The following is a 24,800-nucleotide window of genomic DNA, read 5'->3' as shown; positions in this document are numbered from 1 at the left end:
AATATCAGATCCAATATCAGATGTATCTCTACTCCATTCCCCTACTGGTGGTGATCTTGCCTTTAAAGGTCTAATCACACTTTTGCTTATTCAGTCACCATTTTCAAAAGCCAAAGATTTGGTTAGTATTCTTATGACTTCTGAATCTGATATTATTCTGCTTATAGCTGACATCAATCTTTGAAAAAAATAAAATCAGTGAAGGTTTTTATGAAGCCTTGTATAATTGTAGCAAATGACTCAGCCCTCTTACCGCATCTTTGTCCCAGATATTTAAAGCTGCAAAATGACATAGCCGCAATGAGTGGTCTTCAAAGTTAAGCTGTTTTTTGTAACTTGGCATATTGACCTTTACCTAGCAACAGATCCTGGAAAACATGAATACCTCTAGCCTCATGACATTCTTCTGTAGCCCCAGCTTCCTCTTTCCCCCATGTTTGCCATTGTAACTGAGGACCAGCTTCCAATATTGCTGCTTCCATATCTTTCCATTCTTGGTCGACACTTCTGTCCCAAATTACCCATGAAGGTAATACCTGCTTCACGTAGGGTGAATAAATACCATATGAAATGATCAATTCCTTATATCTCCTCAAGTCTAACATGTCTGTAGGATTCCATTTAATTTTATTATAACCTTGAGTGTGTCTATCATCTTCTGGAAGGTACTGAATAGTAACTGGATAAACTAAGCCTGTTTTCTCACATCCCTGGGTTGTCCCTGTTTGGTTTCATCCTGGGGTGGTGCTGTAGATTCCTGCCTACAGTCTTCTGTTTATGTCTGAGTATTTTTCTGAAGGAAAGATAAACCTGTTTTTGGGATGAGGTGCGGTCATGTGTGATGGGTAGGATGAGGAACGGTCCTGTGAGAGAAAAGGTGAGTTAATCCACTAGAAGACAAACCACCTCATGCACGAGCTTGATTGTTGCCAGGTGAAAAGATCCCTGAACAGACTTTGGGAGGAGATCTATAAATGAGCCCAAAACAGAAGATGGGGCCTTTTGAGAATTGGGATAGTTTTGGGTGCTCATCGCTTGACTTTGAGATGCTCCTAGAGAGAACTACAGGGGGGGAAGTCTTCGGGGCTCTGGGCTCCTGCTGAGGTTCCTAGTTCTGATTACTTCAGGTTCCAGCAGAAGAAATCCTGCTGATCATGCAAGGAAAATCATTCCTTGTAACTGATATGCTTACAGTTTTGTTATTGTGTTCTTTAATCTCCTTTTCCTATCATTTAGGTTAGTCAGGTTATAAGTGATGTATGCTCGGCTAATAAGTTCATAATAAAATATATTTGTTAAGAAAATTGAGCCTACATTTTTTCTTTATTTTCACTTATAAGTTTTTCTAAGGCTTCTCTAAACTCCTTTGTTTTGGTCTAAGTATTTTTTGTATTTGCATTTATGAGTCTTTCTAAGGCTTGTATCTTATCAATTGACTTTTAATATTTTTCTCTTTTGTGTACCTCTAAAGCTTTTGTTGTTGTTGTTGTTGTGTGGGTACAGGAAGCCACTGTGGCTATCAAAGATAAAATATGAAATACTGAAATGATATTAATCATAATCAGTGCTGAGCCCACTATAGTTAGGATGTTGGGCAGTTTATTTTCTGCTCCTATTTTGAGGCCATCTAAAGTAGCACCATACATGGTCCCAGCTCCTTGTATAATTGTATTTCTCATAACTGACTCTGTCCTTGAGGACTGACCAGGTGACTTTCCAAAGTGATGTCTTCTCAGTTTGGCTGCACTTGGCATGAATTCTCAGTCTGTGAAGTCATGTCATAAGTTGGAGTACCAATTGTTACTGTTAAGGAAAATCTTAGATGTTCAATTTTACCAAGAAAGACTGAGGAACCAGCTGCTGGGATGAAAGCCTGCTAGCTCAGAGAGACAGAGAACTGACCTGATGACCTTCCTACTCAGCAATACCCCAGAACAAAAGAGCCCTTCTCATTCTCCATGTTATATTTTTTTTAAATCTTGGTTTTACTTTTATGTTTTTAATGAAAATAAGATTTTTGCTTCAATTAATAAATACAAAGACGTAACAGTTTCCATTGCTTTCTTCTAGATGTTGTAACTGCCTCACAGCAAACATGAACCTGAGCTCTATAGTCTCAGGGTGGACACTTTGCAGGGCACTTGATAGGTTGGGTGATTGCTTTTTCCTCTTTATTTATAACTTGTGCATTTAAAAAAAGATTTATTTATTTATTATGTATATAGCGCGCTGGCTGCATGTACACCTACATACCAGAAGAGGGCACTAGATCTCATTTTAGATGGTTACGAGTCACCATGTGGTTGCTGGGAATTGAACTCAGGACCTTTCGAAGAGCAGCCAGTGCTCTTAAACTCTGAGACGTCTCTCCAGCCCAATCTGTGCATTTTAAAGATTGACTTGAAAGCACTCAGTCATGCAAATACTTAAGAAGAGAAGCTCAGTAAAGCAGGGTCTACACCCTTCCATCTTTTTAATATCTGAATAGTATTCCACTGTGTAAATGTACCATAGTTTCTTTATCCATTCTTTGGTTGAGGGACATCTAGGTTGTTTTCAGATTTTTGGCATTATGAATAAAGCTGCTAGGAACATAGTTGAGCAAGTGTCCTTGTTGTATGGTGGAATGTCTTTCACGTATATTCCCAGGAGTGGTATAGCTGGGGGGGGGGGCTTTCTTTTTCTCTTTTTCCTCTCCTCTTTTTATTTTTATTTTTTATTTTTATTTTTTACTACTGTGAATACAGTGGTCTGCCCGCGTGTACATACACCCGCAGGCCAGCAGAAGGCATTAGATCACATTATAGATGGTTGGGAGCCACCATGTATGTTGTTGCTTGGCATTGAACTCAGGACCTCTGGGGGAGCAGTCAGTGCCCTTCAGCTCTGACCATCTCTCCAGCCCCTCTAGCTGGGTTTTGAAGTAACACTGTTCCCAATTTTCTGAGAAAGCGTCAGATTGAATTCCAAAGTCGTTGTACAAGTTTGCATCCCCATCAGCAATGGAGGCGTGTTCCCTTTCTCACATGAGGTGAGCCTGGCACTGGACCACAGTGTGGCATATGGAGTGAAACAGTCATGTATTCCCACATGAGTACAGTGGCAAAGATCCTAGGAGAATGGATGCGTGTTACTAAACAGGCAGCAGTGTTTTCCTTGACAACGAGTAAGTGAATGCCAAAGGACATAACACATCAGGAGACCAAAGTCCATTCAAAGGGCAGAGCGTGTGCATGAATAAACATTCATAAAGGCAGTGAACAGAGAACACATTGTGGACTCCCCACTAGGAAACCCTACTTCTTCCTGTGTGAGCTGCTGCCAGGCTCAGTTTGAGTCAGAGTGCCTCTCTCTGCTTGACATGTGGCTCTACCTGGTGGCCCTCATGGGCCTGTGGACCCTCCTGCGCTTGTTCAGGGAGAGGCAGGTGGTGAGCCATCTCCAAGACAAGTATGTCTTCATCACGGGCTGTGACTCAGGCTTTGGGAACCAGCTGGCCAGACAGCTGGACAGGAGAGGCATGAGGGTGCTGGCTGCATGTCTGACGGAAACGGGAGCCGAGCAGCTGAGGAGCAAGACGTCAGACCGGCTGGAGACAGTGGTGCTTGATGTCACCAAGACAGAGAGTGTTGTGGCAGCCACCCAGTGGGTGAAGGAGCATGTTGGGAACAGAGGTATAGTTGAGATTCCTGTGTAGGCTGTTGGTGTTCTGTCTGTGTGTGAAGGGAACACCTGTATGGTTCTGAGAAGACTCCTGGTTGGAGTCTCCTCTGGGGTGGATTGAAGTTACTTCAGATTCCTCAGCTCTGTGGCACATTAGTTCTTCACACTCCCTATTCCTGGTCAGTGGAAGACTTGTGAAGATTTCCTGTCCAGATTCTTCTCTGTCCTCTTGGTCTTTGTATGCAGAAAGCCTGGGCTCTTGGCTGCTGAGTGCCAGGTTGGAGGCAGTGAGAAGGAAGGAGGGTCCTGGGGCCCTGGGCTCTGTGTGGTGTTGGCCGGTCATGTGTGTCTGCTTTACTCAGTATCAGAACCAGTTCTTACCTCCCACCCTGGGCTTCTCCTTAGGGAGAGCCAAGGTCATTCCCACTTAAGTGCAATGTCACAAAGTCATGGAATGCCTTAGGAAAGTCAAAGGTGGCAAGCGGTCTCTCTCTTTCACACACACATACTCTATTTGTGTTAGTACAAAACATAAATTTATTTTTAAAAATTGAAAACATAGTATTTTTCTAGGTCCTAGACATTTTTCGCCAGAAAGAACACACATGTTACTATCTACTCAACAAGCCTAGTAACACTTTGACCTGGACGGATTAATACATGTTCTTTACTTTAAAATACTCACTTTAAAAGGTGAGTAATTTTACCACTTAAAGAACATTTATTCCAATAAAAGTACTCAATGAGCTGAAATGACTTAATCCCTAACCAAAACCCACCAATTTTAGTGTGCCTTAATGTTGGATATTCTTTGGTCTTTTTGTGTTTCTTGGGTTGTATTTGTGAGGCAGGGTCTTGCTACAGAGGTGGCCATGGTCACCAATAAACGGCTTCCTCACCCTCCTTAGTGCTGGCATCGCAGGCATGTGCCACCATGGCCAACTTATTCTTTTATAAATTACCACAAGCACTGTCTCATGAAGCACCTACTCAACTCAGAGTCTGCAAGCATGCGTAGTTTGGGATCCTAATATTAAAATGTCTTTTTTTCTATGTCTTTATTTCATTGTTTTCATACAATGTATTTTGATCATCCTTTCTCTTTCTCCCACTCCTCCAAGATGACTCCCACATCACTACCCATGCAATTTCATGCTCTCTTTGTCTTACTCTCTGAAAACAATGTGACAAACAAAACAATATGAAAATTGACACAAATAAACACAAAACCAGTAATATTTTAGAAAAGAAAATTCCGGAACAAAACAACATGAAATTGCTCCCTCCCTAAGTACATGGAGTTCATGTGTGTTTGCCAGGTCTTCCTGGCCTTGAGGCTCCATTGACAGTGCAGTGCAGCAAACTGTTGCTCCCTTTGCTGTCAGGATCACTAGAAACAGCTCCTGGCTTAGAGGTTAGACCTCATGTCCCCTTCCCCTTGTCAGGGCTGGGTCACTTGATCCTGTGCAGGCCTCCTGAGTGCTGGCATGGTCTCCGTGAGTTCCTGTGTGCCTCAGCCCTGTTGTGTCTGAAGACAGTTTCTCTGGAGTCACCCATGGCCTCTGCCTCCTAAGATCTCCCCACCTCCTCATCTTCACAGTCCTCTGAGCTTGACGGAGGGGTGCAATGATGAAGTCCCCATTGGGACTGAATGCTCTAACCCTCTCACTCTGCACGTTGTCCGGTTGTGTGTGTCTGTGTTCAGTCTCATCTCTTGCAAGAGAACGTTGGACTGAGGAGGGTGATGAGGGCTCTGGTGCGTTAGTGTAGTCAGCAATGTGCAGCTAGGGTCCTTTTACTGCACAATCCCTCAGCAGGATAAGATGATTAGGTTTTGCCCGAGGTCCGCGACCTATCTAGTCTCGGGGCCGTGGCCGCTATAGCAGTGTCAGGTGTGGGTGCTGTCTCATAGAGTGGGCCTTGAATCAAATGAAAAGTGTTTAGTTACTCTCTGTGCTCTCACAGAACACATCCCAGGAGATTTCCTCTCAGTGATGCTGGTCTCTTCTTAGTCTCTGCTAATGTCTTAGCTCCAGGTGACCAGCATCAACTGTCCCAGTAACTCTAAGCATTCACTCCGTGGTCCTGGTCTCTTGCTAATCCAGGCTGAGTCTTCAGCTCCAGCTGAGCAGAATGACAGAACTTAATTTAAAACAGCAAATGTTCCTGATAGAGTCTGTACGTTTTCCTCTGAACTTCACAAACCAGGTTTCCATCTTCTGTATTGCCCTGGTTTCTTCTAAGCCCCTAAAGAGCTTCCCGCTGGGGTCTCAGCACTCAATGGGTTTTCTAGCTCAGAGTTGCAAAGTCCTTCTACGTCCTCTTTAAAATGTGGTCAGTGGTACCCCACTACACTGGTACCAACTTGTCTTAGTTTGGGTTTTACTGCTGCAATGACCACCACATGGCCAAAGAGCAAGTTGGCAGAAAGGGGTTTGTTCAGCTTACACTTCCACATCACTGTTCATCACCAAAGGAACCCAGGGCCCGAACCTGGGTTAGGAGCTGATGCAGAGACCATGGTGTGATGCTGCCTACTGACTTGCTTCATCTGGGTTCTCAGCCTGTTTCCTATAGAAGCCAGGAGCAGCAGAGTTGAATGGCTCAGAACAATCCAAAGGTACAAGTGTCTTCCTCAGAATTCTATTTCCATGAAGAGATACCTATGGCCATGATAACTCCTATAAAGGAGAGAGTTTACTTGCGGGTTGCTTATATTCAGAGACTTAGTCGACTTTCACAGAGGTGGGAACTGTGGGCGGCTGCCAGCAGACCTTGTGCTAGAGAAAGAGCTGAGGACCCTATGTCTGGGTGCACAGGAAGCAGGAGGAGGCTGAGGCTGGGAAAGTCCACCCCAGTGACTCCCTTCCTCCAACAAGGCCACGCCCCCTAATCCTTCTCAAGTAGTGACCAAACATTAAGTATATGAGCCTTTGGGAGCCATTCCTAGTCAAACCACCACAGCAAATTAAAGAATCAAATGTCTGCAAGGATGGCCTGGATCTGTACAACACACACACACACACATAATTTCATGCTGTCCAGGTTAGCAGAGGTGCACCATGTCTTCACCATCTCTTCTTAAACTTAGCAATGAGAAGGGGCTGCTGCTTGCTTCCCAGGCAGGGAGCTGGGCCATGAAGCCTCAGAGGACTAAGGTATCCCTGCTGTGAGGCAGCAGCTTCTGGGATAGATCCCAGCTTTGCTGACAGCACGCTGTTATTCATGGCATCCTAGTCTGCAGTAAACACAGGGCTCAGTGGTCTTACCTTGTGGAATGTGCATTTCACCCACAAGTAATCCTGTGTTGTGTCACTCTCTTTTTTTTCCTACTGTCCCTAGGTCTGTGGGGTCTGGTCAACAATGCTGGCATTGCTGGTTCCCCTGTTCACAATGAGTGGCTGAACAAACAGGATTTTGTAAAGGTGCTGGATGTGAACCTGCTGGGCTTGATTGATGTGACTCTGAACATGCTGCCCTTAGTGAGGAAGGCGAGGGGCCGTGTGGTCAACGTCGCCAGCGTCATGGGCCGAGTGTCTCTCGCTGGTGGTGGCTACTGCGTCTCGAAGTACGGTGTGGAGGCCTTCTCAGACTCCCTCAGGTATTGGACAGGGATTGGACAGCCCCTGAGGGACTGTTTGGTGGTGTTTTTATTTATTTTATTTTATTTTAATTAATTAATTAATTAATTATATTTTTGTCTTCTCACTAGTTACATTTGTTCATTTATTCTTAAATATATATATGTTTTTCACATACACTCTCTTTTCACACATTATATATATATATTTTTCCATATACACTCTTATTGCAGTTTACTTTTATTTATATATTCTCATATATATTTTTTAATATTTATTTACTTATTGTATATGAGTGCTTTATCTGCAGAAGAGGGCATCAGATCACATTATAGATGGTTTTGAGGCACCATATGTTTGCTGGAATAGAACTCAGGACCTCTGGAAGAGCAGGCAGAGCTCTTAACCACTAAGCCATCTCTCCAGCCCCATATATTTATTTTTAATGTAGTCTCCTTTCTCATGTCATTTTTAAAATCTTATATATATTTGTTTTTCATATACACAATCTCACATGTCATGTCTGTTTATTTATTCATATATATATACATTTATTTTTCATATGTACCTTCCTCTTGCATGTTACATTTGTTTATTTATTTATATATATTTATCTTTTATATAGAGTCTCTTCTCACATGTTTTTGTTTGTTTATTCTCATTTATAATTTTTTTTATTTTTCATACATACTCTCTTCTCACATGTCACATTCTATTATTTATTCTCACATACATTTACTTTTCATATATATGCTTCTCTCACAGTTTACTTCTGATTATTTCTTCTTACACATACATATATATTTGTTTTTTATATCTACTCTCCTCTCACTTGTAACATCTGTTCATTCATATATGTATATATATATATACACACATGTATATTTGTCATATATATTATCCTTTCATATGTTACATATATTGATTTATTCTTATGTGTGTATGTGTTTCATATATACTCTCTTATCACAGGTTACATTTATTTCTATATTCTCACATATATAGATTTTTATTGTTGTTCTCTGACACATCACATTCTTTTATTTATTCATATTTATGTATTGTTCATATAGACTCTTCCTTCACACATCACATATGTTTATTTATTCATGTATATACTTTTACTTTTCATATACACTCTGCTCTCACAGGTCACACTTGTTCATTTATTTATATATATATATTTTTTCACATATTCTCTCCCCTCACATGTTACATTTCTCTGTTTACTCTTATATATAAGTATATTTATTTTTCATGTAGACTCTCCTCTCACACATCACATTTGTTTAATCATTCTTATACATATATTTATTTTCCATATAGACTCACCTCTCATACATTTGTTTATTATTTTACCTATATATATTTACTTTTCATATTTACTCTCTTCTCATACATCATATTTATTAATTTATTCTTATACATGTATTTATTTTTCATATAGAACCTCCTCCCACACCTTACTGTTTTAATTCATTCTTTTTTTTTAAATACATTTTTATTAATTTATACATATTACATCTCAGTTGTTAGCCCATCCCATGTATCCTCCCATTCCTCCCTTCCTCCCACTTCCCCCCTACTCCCCTCCCCTCCCCTAAGTCTGTGTCTGAGGGGGACCTCCTCCCCCTGAATATGCTCATATGGTATCACGTCTCTCCTTGGTGACCTATTATCTTTCCTCTGAGTGCCACCAGGCATCTCCGTCCAAGGGACATGTTCAAATATGGGGCACCAGAGTTTGTGTGAAAGTTAGATCTCCTTCTCCACTCAACAGTGGAGAATGTCCATCGGGTAGGGGTTCAAGGTTTTTACTGCCTATTTTTTCCTTGGCTGTTGCCACAGTTTGCGGAAGGCCCCAGGGCCCAGACTCGCCTGTAGTTTTTAAATAGCCTCTCACACATTATGTTTCCTTCTTTTTTTCACATTTTTGATGGTTTTTATTTATTCTTATATGTATATATGAATATTTATTTTTCATATACACTCTCCTCTCATATGTCATAATTGTTTATTTATTTTTATATTTATTTGTCATATAGACTCTCCTATCACACATTACTTTTTAAATGTATTATTCTATATATTTATTTCTTTTTCATACACATTCTCCTCTCACACATTACACTCGTATACACATATATATTTTATGTACACTCTCCTCTCACAAGTCACGTCTGTTTATTTAGTCTTAGGTACATATATATTTATTTTTCATATACCCCTTTCACACATCAATTTGTTCATTTATTCTTATGTATATATTTCTTTTTCAAATGTTCTCTCTCCTCTAGGTCACATCTGTTTATTTATTCTTAAATATATCTATACATTTATGTTTCTAATATACTCTTCTCCCATATGTTACATTTGTTTATTTATTCATATGTGTATATTAATATATATTCATTTATTTTTCATACATTCTCTCCCCTCAAAGGTCATGTCTGTTTATTTATACTTATATATAAATAAATACATTTATTTTTCACATATACTCTCCTCTGATACACTAAAATTATTTATTTTTTCTTATATATGTTTATTTTTCATATAGACTTTTCACACATCAATTTTGCTTATTTATTCTTATATAACTAGACTTATTTTTCATATAGACTACCCTCTCACATGTCATATTTGTTCATTTATAGTTATATATGTATTTATTTTTGTATAATCTCTCCTGTCACAGGTCATGTCAATTTATTTACAAATATTTGTTTGTTTGTTTATTTATTTTTCATATATACTCTTGTCTTATGCATTGTATTTATTTCTAATTACATGTATATGTTTATTTTTCACATAGGCTGCCCTCTCACATGACACATTCCTCTATTTAGTCTTACATATATACTTATTTTCATATATACCCCTCTCACGAGTAACATTCGTTTATTTATACTGACATACTTATTTTTCATATCTTCTCTCCTCTCCCGTGTCATGATTTTTACTTATCCTTATGTTTTTTCTATAGACTCTGCTGCCACACGTCACTTTGTTTATTTATACTTACATGTGTGTGTTTATTTTCTTATATTCTCTCCTCTCACACGTGACATCCGTTTATTATAGTTATATATGTTTTCCCCTATAGACCCTCCTCTCACATGTCCTCTCACACCATTTATTTATTCTTACATATATATTTATTTATTTGTCATATAGACTCTGCTCTCACAAGTCACATTTGCTTATTAAATCTTATATATATACATTTATTGTTGATGGAGACTCTCCTCTCACAGGTGATGCTTTTTTATTTAAATTTGTATATATGTTTATCTTTCATATTCACTCTCCTCTCACGCATCAGGTCTGTTTATTTATTCTTATATTTGTGTATATACACTGATTTCTCATATGTACTTTCCTATCATACCTGACATCTATTTACTTATTCATATATATTTATTTTTCATAACACTATCATCTCACACATTACATTCATTTACTTTTTCATACGTATTTATTTTTCATATATAGTCTCCTTCAACACCTCAGTTTTTTTATTTATTCCCATATATATATTTATTTTCATATACACTCTCCTCTCTCACATCTTTTCTGTTTATTTATTCTTAAATGTATACATTTATAGGAAACATATTCTCTCGCATAACAGGTCATGTCTGTTTAATTTTCTTTTACATATTTTTATGTTGTCATATCATGTTATTTATTTATATTTTTTTTCATATAGAATCCCTCCCACATGTTACTTTTATTTATTCTTATACATGTATTTATTTTCATGTAGATTTTCCTCTCAAATGCCAGGTATTTTTATTCTTACTTATTTTTTATTCATTCATTATTTGTTTATTATTTCTTTCTTTCTTTCTTTCTTTCTTTCGTTCTTTCTTTCTTTCTTCTTTCCTTAAGACTCAATCGTGGGATTTGAATTTAACATTAAGGTGATTGTAATTGTGTGTGTGTGTGTGAGAGAGAGAGAGAGAGAGAGAGAGAGAGAGAGAGAGAGAGAGAGACAGAGACAGAGACAGAGACAGAGACAGAGACAGAGACAGAGAAGAACAGTGGCCTTCCCTTGGAGTGGCCATGGCCCAGTCAGCTGTGTAGAATGTAGTAGCTATCAGGTTTGTCAGGGCCTTGTAGTAGGATTGGACTGCACCAGAGTAACCATGGGAACATGGTTAGCTGGAGCCCGGAACATGCATGTGCAGGGAGATGGTCCTTGGTGAAAGGGGAGGCCACATACAGAAGGAGGGTGGTCAGGTATGGGCAGAGCATGTGGAGAACCCGAGAGTGTCACTCACTGTCTGCAGGGACCAGGGAGGTGGGGGTGGGAGGGCGCTGCATGCAGGAGGTTGCTTTCTGAAGACACCTGCAGGAACAAACAGTGGGAGATGTCCTGAGAGCTTCCTGCAACAGATGTGGGATGGATGGAGACTTAGGGGTGAGGTGCAGGTGAGTGGGGCAGCCATGGGGTCATGTGCATCTGTACTACATGAAGGTTTAGGTAAGTGACCTACACACCCCAAATCCTGTGTGTGACACCCAAGAGCACAGAGCCTTCATTGCTGGTTTCATCACCGTCTGCTGCATAACCCGGATCCACTGCTTGTGACCTTTTCTCACCACAGGCTCATGGTGGCAAGTTACAGCACACCCATCTGCAGTCTTCTCAGGGACCGGCCTCTAATGTCTGTACCATCTGTCTGTTTTGCAGGAGGGAGCTCTCCTACTTTGGGGTGAAGGTGGCTATTATAGAGCCTGGCTTCTTCAAGACTAATATATTCGGGAATGGCATGCTGTTGGCAAATATCAAGGAGATCTGGGACCAGGCCAGCCCAGAAGTCAAGGAGCTGTATGGCGAGAAGTTCCTGGCATCCCGTAAGTGAGCTGTGAGGACCAACGCAAAACCTAGTCCTGGATCTGTACTCTGTTCATCGCGTTTCCAGCACTGGTGACCAGTTCTTTCTCTTCAAAGACAGGGTGCTTAGACCCGTGCCCTTGGGGTGGTGTGGGTATATGTCGAGCAAAGGCGTTCTCGGAGCAGGCTGCTCTGTGCCCTCTGAACCTCTCAATCTCATGAAGCTGTACGTGAAGTCAGGGTTGGAGGCTGAGTTAGACCAGCACCTTCCTGAGCTGAGCTACAGGGAGCTGAGTGAGCACGGTGCCCTTTTGATGATGGGTTGTGTTCCTTCTGAGGAACTGGCTGTGCTGGGCCATGCCTCCTGATGTGGGGCCCATGGATCCTAAAGAACTTTTCCTCTGTGTTGGTGTCAGAGCAGGCGTGGTGGATGGGGACAGCACACCTGAGCCATTTCTCTTTCTGCACAGGTCTGAAAGGGCTAAAGTCGATGGAACACAAGGGCAACGTGGACCTGTCTTTGGTGACAGACTGCATGGAGCATGCGCTGACTGCCTGTCACCCTCGCACCCGGTACTCAGCAGGCTGGGACGCCAAGCTCTTCTACCTCCCCATGAGCTACATGCCCACCTCTCTTGTGGATGCCATAGGCTACTGGACTTCCCCAAAGCCTGCCGGGGCTCTGTAAACCCTACACCTGTTGTTTTTAAACAAAATCTAGATGGGTTGATTTTTACCTGTAAAGACTCAGGTGCCATATGCTGGGGTAAAAGCCTACTAGCTCAGAGAGGTAGAAAAAGTATCTGGTGGATCTTCCTACTGACCCTACATCCCAGAAAGAAAAAGCCTTCTCTTTCTCACCGTAAAACAAAAACAAAACAAAGAACCCCACAAAAACCAATAAACACAAGCAGAAAACCTTTAAATGGAAAGTCTCTTCTTTCCACTTCCTCTCTGTCCATCCTTGGGACTTCTTCCTCTCACTCTCTGAGTTTTGCTTTGGGTTTGATTCATTCAGTTGTTTGTTTTTTTAATGTCCACTCTCTGGCACTTGCTTCACCTCTTGACCAATGGTTGACTTTATTTAGATTAAACGTGTGTTCTATGGCTAAGCCACACCACAGCTAGAAACATTTTTTTCCTAGTGCACAATCTTGAAGTTTACAGGGTGATCAAATATCCTACAGCAAGATAGGATAGATAGTGGAGTTTTCTCAAGGTTGCCAAATGCTAATGGCCTGGATATTGTGAATGTAATTCTTCCCAGATAGCATATAGGTTTTTTTTTTAATCTTAGAGGAAAAGTCTTTTATTTAGGCAAAAAGGCATAAATGTCGCCGTATATTTGATCACACTGTAAACTTCAAGAAGGATAAATATTATCTGATAAAAAGGAACTGCAGAGCAAGGAGTTTCTAAAAGTACAGAAATGACAGGAGACAGCTGCCTGCCTGGACAGTCACCCAAGATTCTTCTGGAATGTTGGAGCATCATCTTCAGCCTCCTGGTCCAGTCTCTGACAGACTTTTCTGTGAAGCAGGAATTATGAAGGAATTGGCTACCTTCTGTTGGTTGACTTTTACACTTTACATTCTTTTGTCCTGCTTGCCCACAGCTTGGAAAGTATAGCATAAGCAGTTGAGGCCAGAACCATTTTTAGCCCTGTGGCAGCTTTGCCACGTTGGAAGCAAACTCTATATGGAGGTTCTTTGATGCTCATCATCTTCTTTGAAGGAGTCTGGGGCTTTGTATTCAGATGTTAATTGTTTGCTCCCCAAGATTCTTACTGTTGTGCAAGCAGTCCCTCACGTGTACCCAAAATGATGTTTATGAACTTTGCTTCCAGATTTATGCCTGACTGGCTAAATAAAATGCCTTAGCTTGACAGGACAGAAGAGAGGTAGGCGGGACTACGGTGTGTGGGCTTGGAGGACAGAGGATGACAGGAGAGAGAGGAGGTGAGAGAGACCAGAGGAGAGAGGAGGAGAGGAAGGAGAAAGAACAGCCATAGGTTATCTTAAAGAGGAGCCATGTTGGCAGGGAGGGGCTAACTCCTAGAATGGCTGGAGGGAAGCGGCTCAGATGGAAAGCAGGTGCCGGTATTTATATTATTTTGGATGGGAAGTAGCCCAGATAGGGATGATTAGGGCAAATGGCATAGAAGGTGGCCCTAGGAAATGATGAGGTTATTTAGGGGGTTAATATTGTCCCAGCCCCACGTAAGAGAAAGGCTTACTCACATCCTAATGCGTGTCTGTGTCTTTTATTGATCGATAGTGGCATAAATATTCACCACCAAATAACTATATGAATTAATAGTAAAATTAACAGTCGATTTTCAGCATCATCCACCCGTGCCCTTCCTGTTGGAGAAAGCACTTCCCACCTGCCTGAGCTGGGCTCCTCTGGAGTCTTGATCCCAGCAGATGGCTCTGTTCAGATCCTGGCTCAGCAGTACAGTCCAGAGATCTAAACTGTAGGACCCTTGGCCACTCCCACGTTCAGCCCGGGATGGATCAGGCCACCCTACCCAGGACAGGGAAGTGGGGCAGCTGGGCACAGTCAATTGGTTTCTTCAGGAACCTCAGGAGGGATGGATGGGCTGAGGAAACCAGCACGGGACAGGGAGGGTGTCTCTGGGCTTTCATTCCACCCTGTGGCACTAGGTGAAGGAGTTCCCCTACTTTGCTATTCTCTCTGACTTTATCTGGAAACCCCAGGAACTCTTCCATCCTGGAGAGTACTAGAAACCCTGACAGCAACAGGAGTACACAGTACAGTTAGCAGGAGAAAGAATACGCATTGGGTATGAGGGCTGGCTTTTGGCACTGAGTGGATAGGCCTAGGGCATTCACAGTTGAAGGGACATGGCTTCCCTGGAGAAAAATGTACCTTCAATCTCCCTATGTTAAGGAAGTCCTAGTGTTCACCTTGTAGAGTGCAGGCCACTAAAGGATATTGAAGTCCACTTGGCCACTAAGATAGTTTGGAGTCCCTTAGTCCCCATTGCTTTGATGAGCAAATGTTTATGGAGCAGTAAGGCAGGGGGCTAGAACAGGGTTGCAGTATGTAGGAGTTACTTTTACATGGCTGTTGTAAAACTGCACGAACTAGATAACATTTTAAATTTTTTTATTTTTTACAAATTTATTCATATTACATCTCAATTGTTAGCCCTTCCCTTGTATCCTCCTATTCCTCCCTCCCTCCCACATCCCCCCCTGTCCCATCCCCTATGTCTGTGACTAAGGGAGACCTCTTCCCCCTATATATGCTCTTAGGGTATCGAGTCTCTTCTTGGTAACTTGCTATCCTTCCTCTGAGTGCCACCAGGCCTCCCCATCCAGGGGACGTGGTCAGAAAAGGGGGCACCAGAGTTCGTGTGAGAGTCAGATCTCACTCTCCACTCAAGGGTGGAGAATATCCTGTTCATCGACTAAGTCTGGGTAGGGGTTCGAAGTTTATTGCCTATATTTTCCTTGGCTTACCAGGCCAAGGACCCCAGGAGGAAGACCCCAGGACCCAGATCCGCCTGTCATAAAGTTCTTCTTCTAGGTTTCCAGGACCCTCTGGATCCTTCTATTTTCCCATTCTTCCATGCTACTCTCACCGAAAGTCTCAATAGGATGTCCTCCCCTCTGACCCAGTTTCCTGGTAAGTCAAGTTTTTCATGGGACGTATCCCTTGGACTAGTGTCTTGATATAAGTGAGTATATACCTTTTGTCTCTTTTTGCCTCTGGGTGAACTCACTCATTATGGTAATTTCTAGTTCAATCCATTTGTCCACAAATTTCGGGAATTCTTTGTTTTTAATAGCTGAGGAGTATTCCATAGTGCAAATGTACCACAGTTTCTTAATCCATTCTTCTACTGAGGGACACTTAGGTTGCTTCCATGTTCTGGCTAGATAACATTTTTAAAAATGCTTTTTTAATGGGTCTTGGATCTCAGTCAATTAGTCCCGATGGCAAACAAAGGCATGCGGGTGCGTTGTGAGAGCGTACAGCTGAAGGAAGCAAGAAATAGTGCTAACCATGAGCAGGTAGTCTTTGGTAACCTGAGGGCCGGCCCCCAGGGGCATACCTCCTCCAACAAGGCCACACCTCCCAATCTTTCCCAAGCACTCTCCAGACCCATGACTTAGCATCATACCATCCTAGTTTGTGGGGGCCATTCTGACTCAAGCCACAGGAGGAACAGGAGAAGGTACTGGAATTAGGAAACAAGGCATGAACAGGAGAAAGGACAGAATTAGCTGGGAGGAGCTGAGCTGGAACCCATGCAGGGTCAGCACCAGGGGTAGGGGGGAGTAGGGGTGGGCAGGAGCAGGGGCAGGGTGAGGGTGAGAAGAACAAGAAGAGGCACGCCCACCTTGAAAGAAGAGTGGCACAGTTCTGGGTCCATAGTTCACTCCCTGTTGATAACCAAAGCTTAGCCCCTAAGGTACAGTGGAAACCCATCCCACTGTTCCTCCTGCTGCAGTTGGGTCAGACACACGCTTCAGCTTGTGCACAAAGGCTGCCTGCTCTTACAGCATGACGTACACTTTAGAGACTTGAACGGAGGCCTTTGGAAGCTGCTTGGAGCCATGGAACTTTGGCTTTGCTCTCTCTCTCGACTCTTCTAACCTCCTCTCACTTCATTGCGCTCTCTCTCTCTCTCTCTCTCTCTCTCTCTCTCTCTCTCTCTCTCTCTCTTTATTTTCGAGGCAGGGTTTTCTGTATGTACCCCTGACTATCCTGGAACTCACTCTGTAGACCTGGCTGGCCTTGAACTCACAGAAATCTGCCTGCCTCTGCCTTCTGAGTGCTGAGGTGTAAGGCGTGCGCCCACTGCTGTCTGGTTTCCATCTCTTATGAGATATGGCATCCTCCACTTTACTGTAGAGTCCTCTGTGGGCAGTCCTGTGTGATGCAGATTCTGTCCCTGCACTAGGAGCCTCATGAGGACACTCCTCGGTACACACGTAACGCACAGTGGACCGTACGTTTTGGGTCTGTACTCCTCGGGATTTCTATGTCTGGGTAAGTATCAGGGAAACCTGTGGGCTTTGTGGTCCTTGTTCCCCAAAACGTCGCTGTTTTTTAGACCTATAATGACTGAAGGGTCTTGATTTTCTGGAGGACAGGGGGCAAGATGGTGGGATCCGCAGGTCCTGCTTCCTAGAACCCTGGGGTTCCAGTGAATGAGGAGCAGACATGAGGGACTATGAGACCTAACAAAGAAAGGCAGATACCTGCAGTGTGTGTGGAGTGTGCACTGTGTTGGGGGATGTCCTGATTGACATCTGATCCTTGACAACAGCAAGGCCACACTGGTTCATGCCCGTGGGTCAGAACATGGCGAGATCCGTGGTTAAGGAGGAATGTGACTGTATCCTTGCTGGAAGGTTCTTGGTTTATCTTGAACTAAAAGCCAGAGTCAATCAGGCACAGCCCCAAAGCTGAGAGCCATATCCAAAACTCTATACACCTCTCCAGAGGTTCTGAGCAAGGCTTGCTGGGAAATTAAGCAAGGAATCCTGGGTCAGGTTAGTCTGGGGGATTCACGGCGGTTACAACTCAAGATAGCTATGCTTATGTCCAGGTGATTCCATGCCACCAAGAGAAAAACGTCCGTCCAAATTTACCTGCTGTTGCTGTGACGAGAACGTCGCGATTGAAAGCAGTGAGGGAGGAAAGCATTTATTTCACCTTACAATGGGTAGTCAACATGAAGGGAGGTCAGGAGGCAGGAGCTAAAGGGCAGAGCATGGGAGAATGTTGCTTCCTGGTTTCCTTCTCCCAGCTAACTTGGCCTATTTTTTTTTTATACTGCCCAGGACTATCTGTCCAAAGGTGAACCTGTTCATAGAGGATTGGATCTTCCTCTATCAATGAGCAATCAAGAAAACGCCCACATAGACTTGCCTGTGGGCTATCTAATGGAAGGATTTTCTCAACTGAGGCTCTTCCCATTTGCTTGTTAGTTGACAGAAACAAACAAGCAAACAACAAAACAACTAACAAGGATACTATCATGAGCAAGTGAAAGTCATTTCCTCCCCTCCCTCCCCCACATCAACTCTGGGAGTTATTATGAGTTTGGGGTCCCAGTTCCATTGCCTTTGTGTTCCTTTGGTGTCAGCCTCCCTGTTTTGGGGCAGCCCCTCCTTCTTCCCAGGCAGCTCAAGTATCTTCTCCTTTCCATGTGGTCTGAGTCCACGTCCAGGTTGGTCACAGCACCTAACTATGTTCACGATGTCTCGGGTCTGCAGCATCAGAGTGCAAGATGGAGAGACATGATGTGTTCCTGGGATTGGACCTTAGTGGGGCCTGTGTAGTGAAACAGGCATGTATTCCCCTATCAGTACGGAAGCAAAGATCCTAAGAGACTAGATGTGTGTTACTGAACAGCCAGCAGTGTTTTCTTTGTCAACAAGATAGGGAATGCCAAAGGCCGTTAGATATGCAAGACCAAAGTCTGTTCAAAGGGCAGAGATTGGGCATGAATTAAATGTTCCAGAAGTAGCGTGGTGAAAGAGAGGACCATGTGGATTCCATGATAGAATCCTGCAGGTCCTCAGTCCCTACTTTTTCCTGTGTGAGCTGATGCCAGGCTCATTTTGAGTTGAAGTGTCTCTCTTTGCTTGCCATGTGGCTCTACCTGGTGGTCCTCGTGGGCCTTTATCACCTTCTGCGTTTGTACCGTGAGAGGCAGGTGGTGAGCCATCTCCAAGACAAGTATGTCTTCATCACGGGCTGTGACTCGGGCTTTGGGAACCTGTTGGCCAGACAGCTGGACAGGAGAGGCATGAGGGTGCTGGCTGCATGTCTGACGGAAACGGGAGCCGAGCAGCTGAGGAGCAAGACGTCAGACCGGCTGGAGACAGTGGTGCTTGATGTCACCAAGACAGAGAGTGTTGTGGCAGCCACCCAGTGGGTGAAGGAGCGTGTTGGGAACAGAGGTACCACTGACATTCTTGTGTGTGTCTACTGCTTTGTCTCTCTGTTTGAAGGGGGCCTCCCCTCTCCTCTGCCCCCTACTCCTTGGCAGGATCCCTCAAGGATTTGAGGGACTTGAGGTAACAGCAGCCTCCTAGCTCCCCAGCACATCCTGTGAGCACTTTCTCTCTCTCTAGCCCTCCCTCCTGTCTCCCAAGCACTCTGGTAAGAAGGCGCTCTGGTGAGGGTTCACCCTCTCATGGTCCTGTCCATGCTCTGTCATCTTGGCTACACAGAAAACCTAGATTGCTACATGCTAAGTGACAGGGTTAGGGGCTTATGGTTGTAGTTAAGGTTAGGGTTAGGGTTAGGATTAGGGGTTATAGTTGTGGTTAGGGTACCTTTCTGGAGCCGAGAATGGGACTTGGCCCTGGGCTGTGTGTGCTGGGTCATCTGGAGCCATCCTGGGGTGGATCTCCTGCGTCAGCGCCGTACTTGCTCTAACTTGTCACCTGCAGTCCTCTGTGAAGGGAAATATGATTATGCCTGTGTGTAGAGCAGGGCACGGCCAGCCTCAGGACTGACTCTGGGACCTAAATACTAGAAGATGAGTTGCTCTTTTTTGAATATCCTAGTTGCAGGAAAAGATTGGTTTATAGAAATCTAATAATAAATTGAAAATAGGATTATTGTTCAAAACAGTGAGGGATGTAAAGTAAAAACAAAATTAACCTGTATTCTTACTACCCTGACATAAAAACCTGCAAACATTTTGATCCTCTACAGGATTAAAATATGTGAATTCTTTTCACTTAAAAAAAATGATCAATTTTACTCCCTAAGGAAAGTTTCTTCAAATAATGATATTCAGTGTTTAGGACCAACCTTAACAAACCTCCAGGTATTTGAATGTATCTTGGGGCTGGTTACTGTGTTCCTTGGCACGTCTTTCTTTTCTTCTACTATTATTACTTTTTGTAAAAAGTGTCTCCTGTCTCTTGTGTTTTGCAAGTGTCTTAGGAAAACTGCTCAGTATATTTAAAAACTCTTTGTTCATCCTTTGGTAATTTCATACAGGAATACGATGCTTTCGTGCTGTACTTCTCCCAGCCCCTCGCTCTCCCTTCTACTTCCTCCCTCCCTCTTCTCATGTGTTCTCCTCCCAACTTGCATCAAGTTGGATAGATCCCTCAATATTGATTCTGGGCCTGCCAAGGTCAGCTTTCTTCAAAGCACAAATGCAGTGTGGCTGCCCAAATTCTCCTCCAACCAGGATCTCTAGTTCACGTTTCTCAAATTCCGTTAGAATATTAGCCTTGCCCTTTGCCTTTCCTTCCCCCTTTCCCCCTCTGCCTTTTCATCTACCTGCTCATCTGCAAGGATATTATTAATCTACCAAATGTAGGCACAGTCTCCATGTGTCCACATCAACAGAGGCATAATACGTCGTCGACATCTGCTCTCACTCCTAGCAGTCGTGAAGCCCCTGGTTGTTGCTTCTCTCAGGCAGTGAGCTGAACTGCCGGGAATCAAAAAAGAGGAAGCTGTTTCTGCTGTGCCCCTCACCTTCTGAGATGCCCCCCCCCCACGTATACAACATGGTTACTTGTATCCCAGTTTCCACCCAATGCCTGTCAGGATGGCCTAACTTTACCCAGCAGAACGCAGATTTTACTCATAACTAGACCTCTGTTGTGTTTTTCTTCTTTCCACCATCCCCAGGACTCTGGGGCCTGGTCAACAACGCTGGCATCTCTGTCTTTTCTATCAACGAGTGGCTGAACAAACAAGAATTTGTAAAGGTGCTGGATGTGAACCTGCTGGGCATGATCGATGTGACTCTGAACATGCTGCCCTTAGTGAGGAAGGCGAGGGGCCGTGTGGTCAACGTCGCCAGCGTCATGGGCCGAGTGTCTCTCATTGGTGGTGGCTACTGCATCTCCAAGTATGGTGTGGAGGCCTTCTCAGACTCCCTCAGGTATCGGACAGTTATGGGGGTCCCATGGGGAACCTTCAGCAGGGTGTTTTATTTAATTGCAACCTTTGAGAAGCCCTCATGGGTAGTCTTGTCTTTCTTCTTTGGGGATCTCTATTGCCTTCTCCTCTCTGAGTGAGGTCGTTGTTTGTTGGGAAGCCTCTCTCTATACCTATGTTAGCTGACTGAAGTCTGAGCTCACGTAAACTCATCCAGCCCGGGAGGCCCAGCCTTCACAAGCAGGGAAATATCTGAGATGCCACTGGGCTTGGCCAAGAGTACAGACCCTCACATCCTTCCTCAGGTTTAGAACCTCCTGGAAGTGGGCTGAGCATCATACTCAACTCAACTGGGTTGGGTTATCAAGTCCCGGTAGGAGTCAACAGTCCTCACATTCTAGCATGACAATGAGATTTTGACTCCGATAAACAAACAAACAAAACCCCAACAACAACAGCACAGACCCTAGCAACCGAGAGAGAAAAGAGAGAGTGTGTCAAGACTGAGAGATTATTCAGCAGATTTGTGGAGGGTCCTGCAGCAGGGGCTCTGAGGTAAGGGCTAAACATAAGAAGAAGGCAGCCTGGTCACCTGGCCTTCCTGCATAAGCAAATGTTAACAGCCCAGGCCCAGCAGGATCGTTAACAGAGTGCCTTTTGTGCTGTGTCACCCTGGAGCAAAGGGCAGGTCAGCCCTGGCCTTACTGGGGCTGGGCGGACTGTCACAGGGCGGCTTTTGGAGAACCTGCAGGGTTTAGGCAAGTACATGTACCATGCTCATGGCTGGTCAGCCATCTAAAGCTGTTTTAGCACTGTAACAAAGTGGGTCAGATTTCCTGCTGGGACAGGCTGCAGGGCAAAAAGGTCTCTAAATGTGGGATCGAGTAGCCCTTGAAGGCATCTGGGGGAACCAGGAAGGATCTGGCCAGAGATTTTCTTAGCCAGTAGTGAGTGAAGGTGGGGCCCAGGGGTGAAGGGGAGCTGACTTAGGGAAGCCTAGTGAGCCCTGTGTGTGCACTACACAGACGCAAGTCTGACGCTGTGTCGTACAACAGAGTATCTAGATTTAGTCCAGTGAGCCGCGTATGCTAAATAGTCGGAGCAACGTTCAGAAGCACAGAGACAAATGTCCTTGCCACGGGTCTCATCCCCCATCTGCTGCACATCTCAGACCCTAAAACTTCTGAACTTTCTTCACCCCAGGCTCGTGTTGGCATGCTGTGCCATTGTCAATTGTATTATTTCCTCCCCCAGCCCCCCCCCCCGCCCAAAGATCTCCAATGCCTTTGACCTTTGCCTGCTGTCTTACAGGAGGGAGCTCTCCTATTTTGGGGTGAAGGTGGCTATTATAGAGCCTGGAGGCTTCAAAACCAGTATTTGTGATGTTGAGAAGCTATCACACACCATAAAGAAGCTGTGGGACCAGATCAGCTCAGAGGTCAAGGAGACCTATGGCGAGAAGTTTCCGGACTCCTGTGAGTGACCTATAGGAACTAAAAATGAGACCTCATCTTAAATTCCAACCCTCCGACTCTTTCTGCCATTGGTACAAGGCCTGCCCCAGGCTGTTTTTCCTCATGGTTGGGATCTTTAGTCCCCCTTCGTAGGGAGCCTGTGGGATTCTAGTCACGTGAAGACATTCTGGATCCTTAAGCCTGGGGCTGTTTCCCCTAAACTCCCCCCCTTTTTAAAAAATATTTATTTATTATTTGTGCAGTATTCTTCCCATATGTGTGCCTGCACTCCAGAAGAGGACACCAGATCCCATTATAGATGGTTGTGAGCCACCATGTGGTTGCTGGGAATTGAACTCAGGACCTTTGGAAGAACAGACAGTGCTCTAACCTCTGAGCCATCTCTCCAGCCCTTCCCTAAACTCTTAATGATTTTTATCTTTTTTTAAAATATTTATTTATCATGTATACAGTATTCTGCCTGCATGTATACCTGCATGCCAGAAGAGGGCACCAGATCTCATTATAGATGGTTGTGAGCCATCATATGGTTGCTGGGAATTGAACTCAGGACCTCTGGAAGAGCAGTCAGTGCCCTTAACCTCTGAGCCATCTCTCCTGCCCATGATTTTTATCTTAACAAGGATTATCTTAGTGATGAAGGTAAAGCCTGGGGTGGAGGCGTGAAGCCACCACTTTCCACAAGCACGGGTTCCCACTGTTGGGTGAGAACCTCCAGCTATCCTGTCAGATAGCTCCCTGACCAGGTACACAGGTGGCTGGGTGTGCACTGCTCTTCCTAGAGGCTGGGTTGTGGCCCTTTCTGAGGAACCAGGACATGCTAGCCTGGACACGGCTTCCGAGTGTGTGGGGGCAGCATGGATTCGGGAGACCCTTCCTTTGCTTGGTCACAGAGCAGCTGTGGTAGAATGCGGACTCTACCCAAATGATTTCTCCTTCTGCACAGATCTGAGATCAGTTAAATCACTGATAAACACCTGCTCAGACGACCTGTCCTTGGTGACAGACTGCATGGAGCATGCGCTGACTGCCTGTCACCCTCGCACCCGGTACTCGCCTGGCTGGGACGCCAAACTCTTCTACCTCCCCTTGAGCTACCTGCCCACCTCTCTTGCAGATGTCATACTCTCCTGGGGCTCTGTAAAGCCTGCCCAGGCCCTATGACGTCTGCACTTTTGTGCAGAATTGGGGGAGTAAGGTGGAGGGAGGGAGCTACCAGCAGCAGGGGTATCATTGTTCGCCATAGTCATTAAAAGAATTCTTCTTTCCTACTACGCAAGACCAGGGACACCCAGAGGAAAAGGCCAAAGGAAAAATACTGCCAAGGGATAAGAATACAAAGGCACTGGCAAGATCCCGTTGAGTTAGGCAAGTTCCCGAGGCTTTGAGCATCGTGGTCTGTTTGGGAGGCTCCACAGAACCGGGGGAGGGAGTTGTGTAAACACCTAGGATGAGCTTCTCCTGTCCCCATATGCACTGGCCTGGCTGCTCACATAAGATGGTAAGAACTCACTTGGCAATCACCTTTGTCCATGGTGTCAGGTGGGGGGGGGGGCCACCCCCAGCACTCCCTAAGCGACACAGACAGGCTGTGCTTAGAAGGCAGAGCCTCTGGTGGTAAGGAATCGGGGAAAGACAGAAAAACCAATTTTGACTTGTCTTGGAACCATGGCTCTCTTTGGATTCCTTTTTGCTTTGGAATAAAAGTTGAAACGATCACTTGTGTCTTGTGCTTTGAACTAGAGAAGCCGTGGGGTGTGGAGACAGAGTTAGGGAAGAGGGGACTCAGAGGGAGCTGGCACAAGTGACTGCACAGCCCTTCCTGCAATGGAGGAGAGTGGCCATGGCTTTTCTTCCAGGACTTTGGAGCATCCTGGCCACAGGATAAAGCAGGATGATGCTTGTCGGGGAGCTGTCTGAGAGGCACTGGCAGGCCCCAGGTCTTCCCTCTCTCATCGGCACTTCTCTGCAGACTCACTCACCAGCTGTCTCAGCTCTCTGGGATTCTGCTCTGTGGCTCCTCTCCTGTCCTCCTGACTCTTCCCCCCCCCCCCCATAGCCCTTGGGAGGATGGAGTGGTTACCATTTCCGGGTCCTGGTTTTCACTTCCTGCTCAATATTTGCTGTGCACCGTCAGAGATGCTCGTGGACTTGTCCTGGCTCCCTAAGACCTGGCTCTGTATGTCAGGAGGTTTGTGATGAAGCCCTCTCTGGTGAGGGCTGAGCAGAGGAAAGTGGTAGAGTCCTGGGTTCAATCCAAAGTTTCCATTGTGAGGAGCCTCTCTGGATGTCCTAAGGCCTCCCTAAATATAGAGATGGAGGCCCACGTTGCCATCAGTG

The 24,800-nt window shown here is 44.5% G+C and overlaps 2 protein-coding genes and 1 long non-coding RNA gene across 3 annotated transcripts; 2 read left to right on the top strand and 1 right to left on the bottom strand.

Annotated features, from left to right (window-relative positions):
- The first annotated feature begins 3,245 nt into the window (after positions 1-3,245).
- Positions 3,246-13,013, top strand: LOC311584326 (retinol dehydrogenase 16-like). The gene is made up of 4 exons (XM_084758580.1): positions 3,246-3,674; positions 7,006-7,264; positions 11,944-12,107; positions 12,558-13,013. Exons 1-4 carry the CDS (start codon positions 3,362-3,364, stop codon positions 12,773-12,775), a joined length of 954 nt encoding a protein of 317 aa, XP_084614706.1. The 5' UTR covers positions 3,246-3,361; the 3' UTR covers positions 12,776-13,013.
- A 132-nt stretch (positions 13,014-13,145) lies between these two features.
- LOC311584354 lies at positions 13,146-20,726 on the bottom strand. The gene is made up of 3 exons (XR_014774825.1): positions 19,413-20,726; positions 17,060-18,402; positions 13,146-14,721 (listed from the first exon to the last, which is right to left on the bottom strand). It is a non-coding gene; the product is annotated as an uncharacterized lncRNA (long non-coding RNA).
- LOC311584329 (retinol dehydrogenase 7) lies at positions 18,550-24,177 on the top strand. The gene is made up of 4 exons (XM_084758587.1): positions 18,550-19,034; positions 20,734-20,989; positions 22,297-22,460; positions 23,407-24,177. Exons 1-4 carry the CDS (start codon positions 18,722-18,724, stop codon positions 23,622-23,624), a joined length of 951 nt encoding a protein of 316 aa, XP_084614713.1. The 5' UTR covers positions 18,550-18,721; the 3' UTR covers positions 23,625-24,177.
- Positions 24,178-24,800: the final 623 nt, after the last annotated feature.

Source organism: Acomys minous (assembly GCF_964271855.1).
Source record: "Acomys minous genome assembly, chromosome: 15".
Lineage (NCBI taxonomy): Eukaryota > Metazoa > Chordata > Mammalia > Rodentia > Muridae > Acomys > Acomys minous.
Note: the sequence above shows the minus strand (reverse complement) of the source record. Positions and strands in the feature narration are given on the sequence as shown.

Coding starts and splice junctions, on each gene's coding strand:
- LOC311584326 (XM_084758580.1), top strand. CDS start 3,362: ATGTGGCTCTACCTGGTGGCCCTCATGGGCCTGTGGACCCTCCTGCGC. Junction 3,675..7,005: donor GGAGCATGTTGGGAACAGAG/GTATAGTTGAGA, acceptor TACTGTCCCTAG/GTCTGTGGGGTCTGGTCAAC. Junction 12,108..12,557: donor CGAGAAGTTCCTGGCATCCC/GTAAGTGAGCTG, acceptor CTTTCTGCACAG/GTCTGAAAGGGCTAAAGTCG.
- LOC311584329 (XM_084758587.1), top strand. CDS start 18,722: ATGTGGCTCTACCTGGTGGTCCTCGTGGGCCTTTATCACCTTCTGCGT. Junction 19,035..20,733: donor GGAGCGTGTTGGGAACAGAG/GTACCACTGACA, acceptor CACCATCCCCAG/GACTCTGGGGCCTGGTCAAC. Junction 22,461..23,406: donor CGAGAAGTTTCCGGACTCCT/GTGAGTGACCTA, acceptor CCTTCTGCACAG/ATCTGAGATCAGTTAAATCA.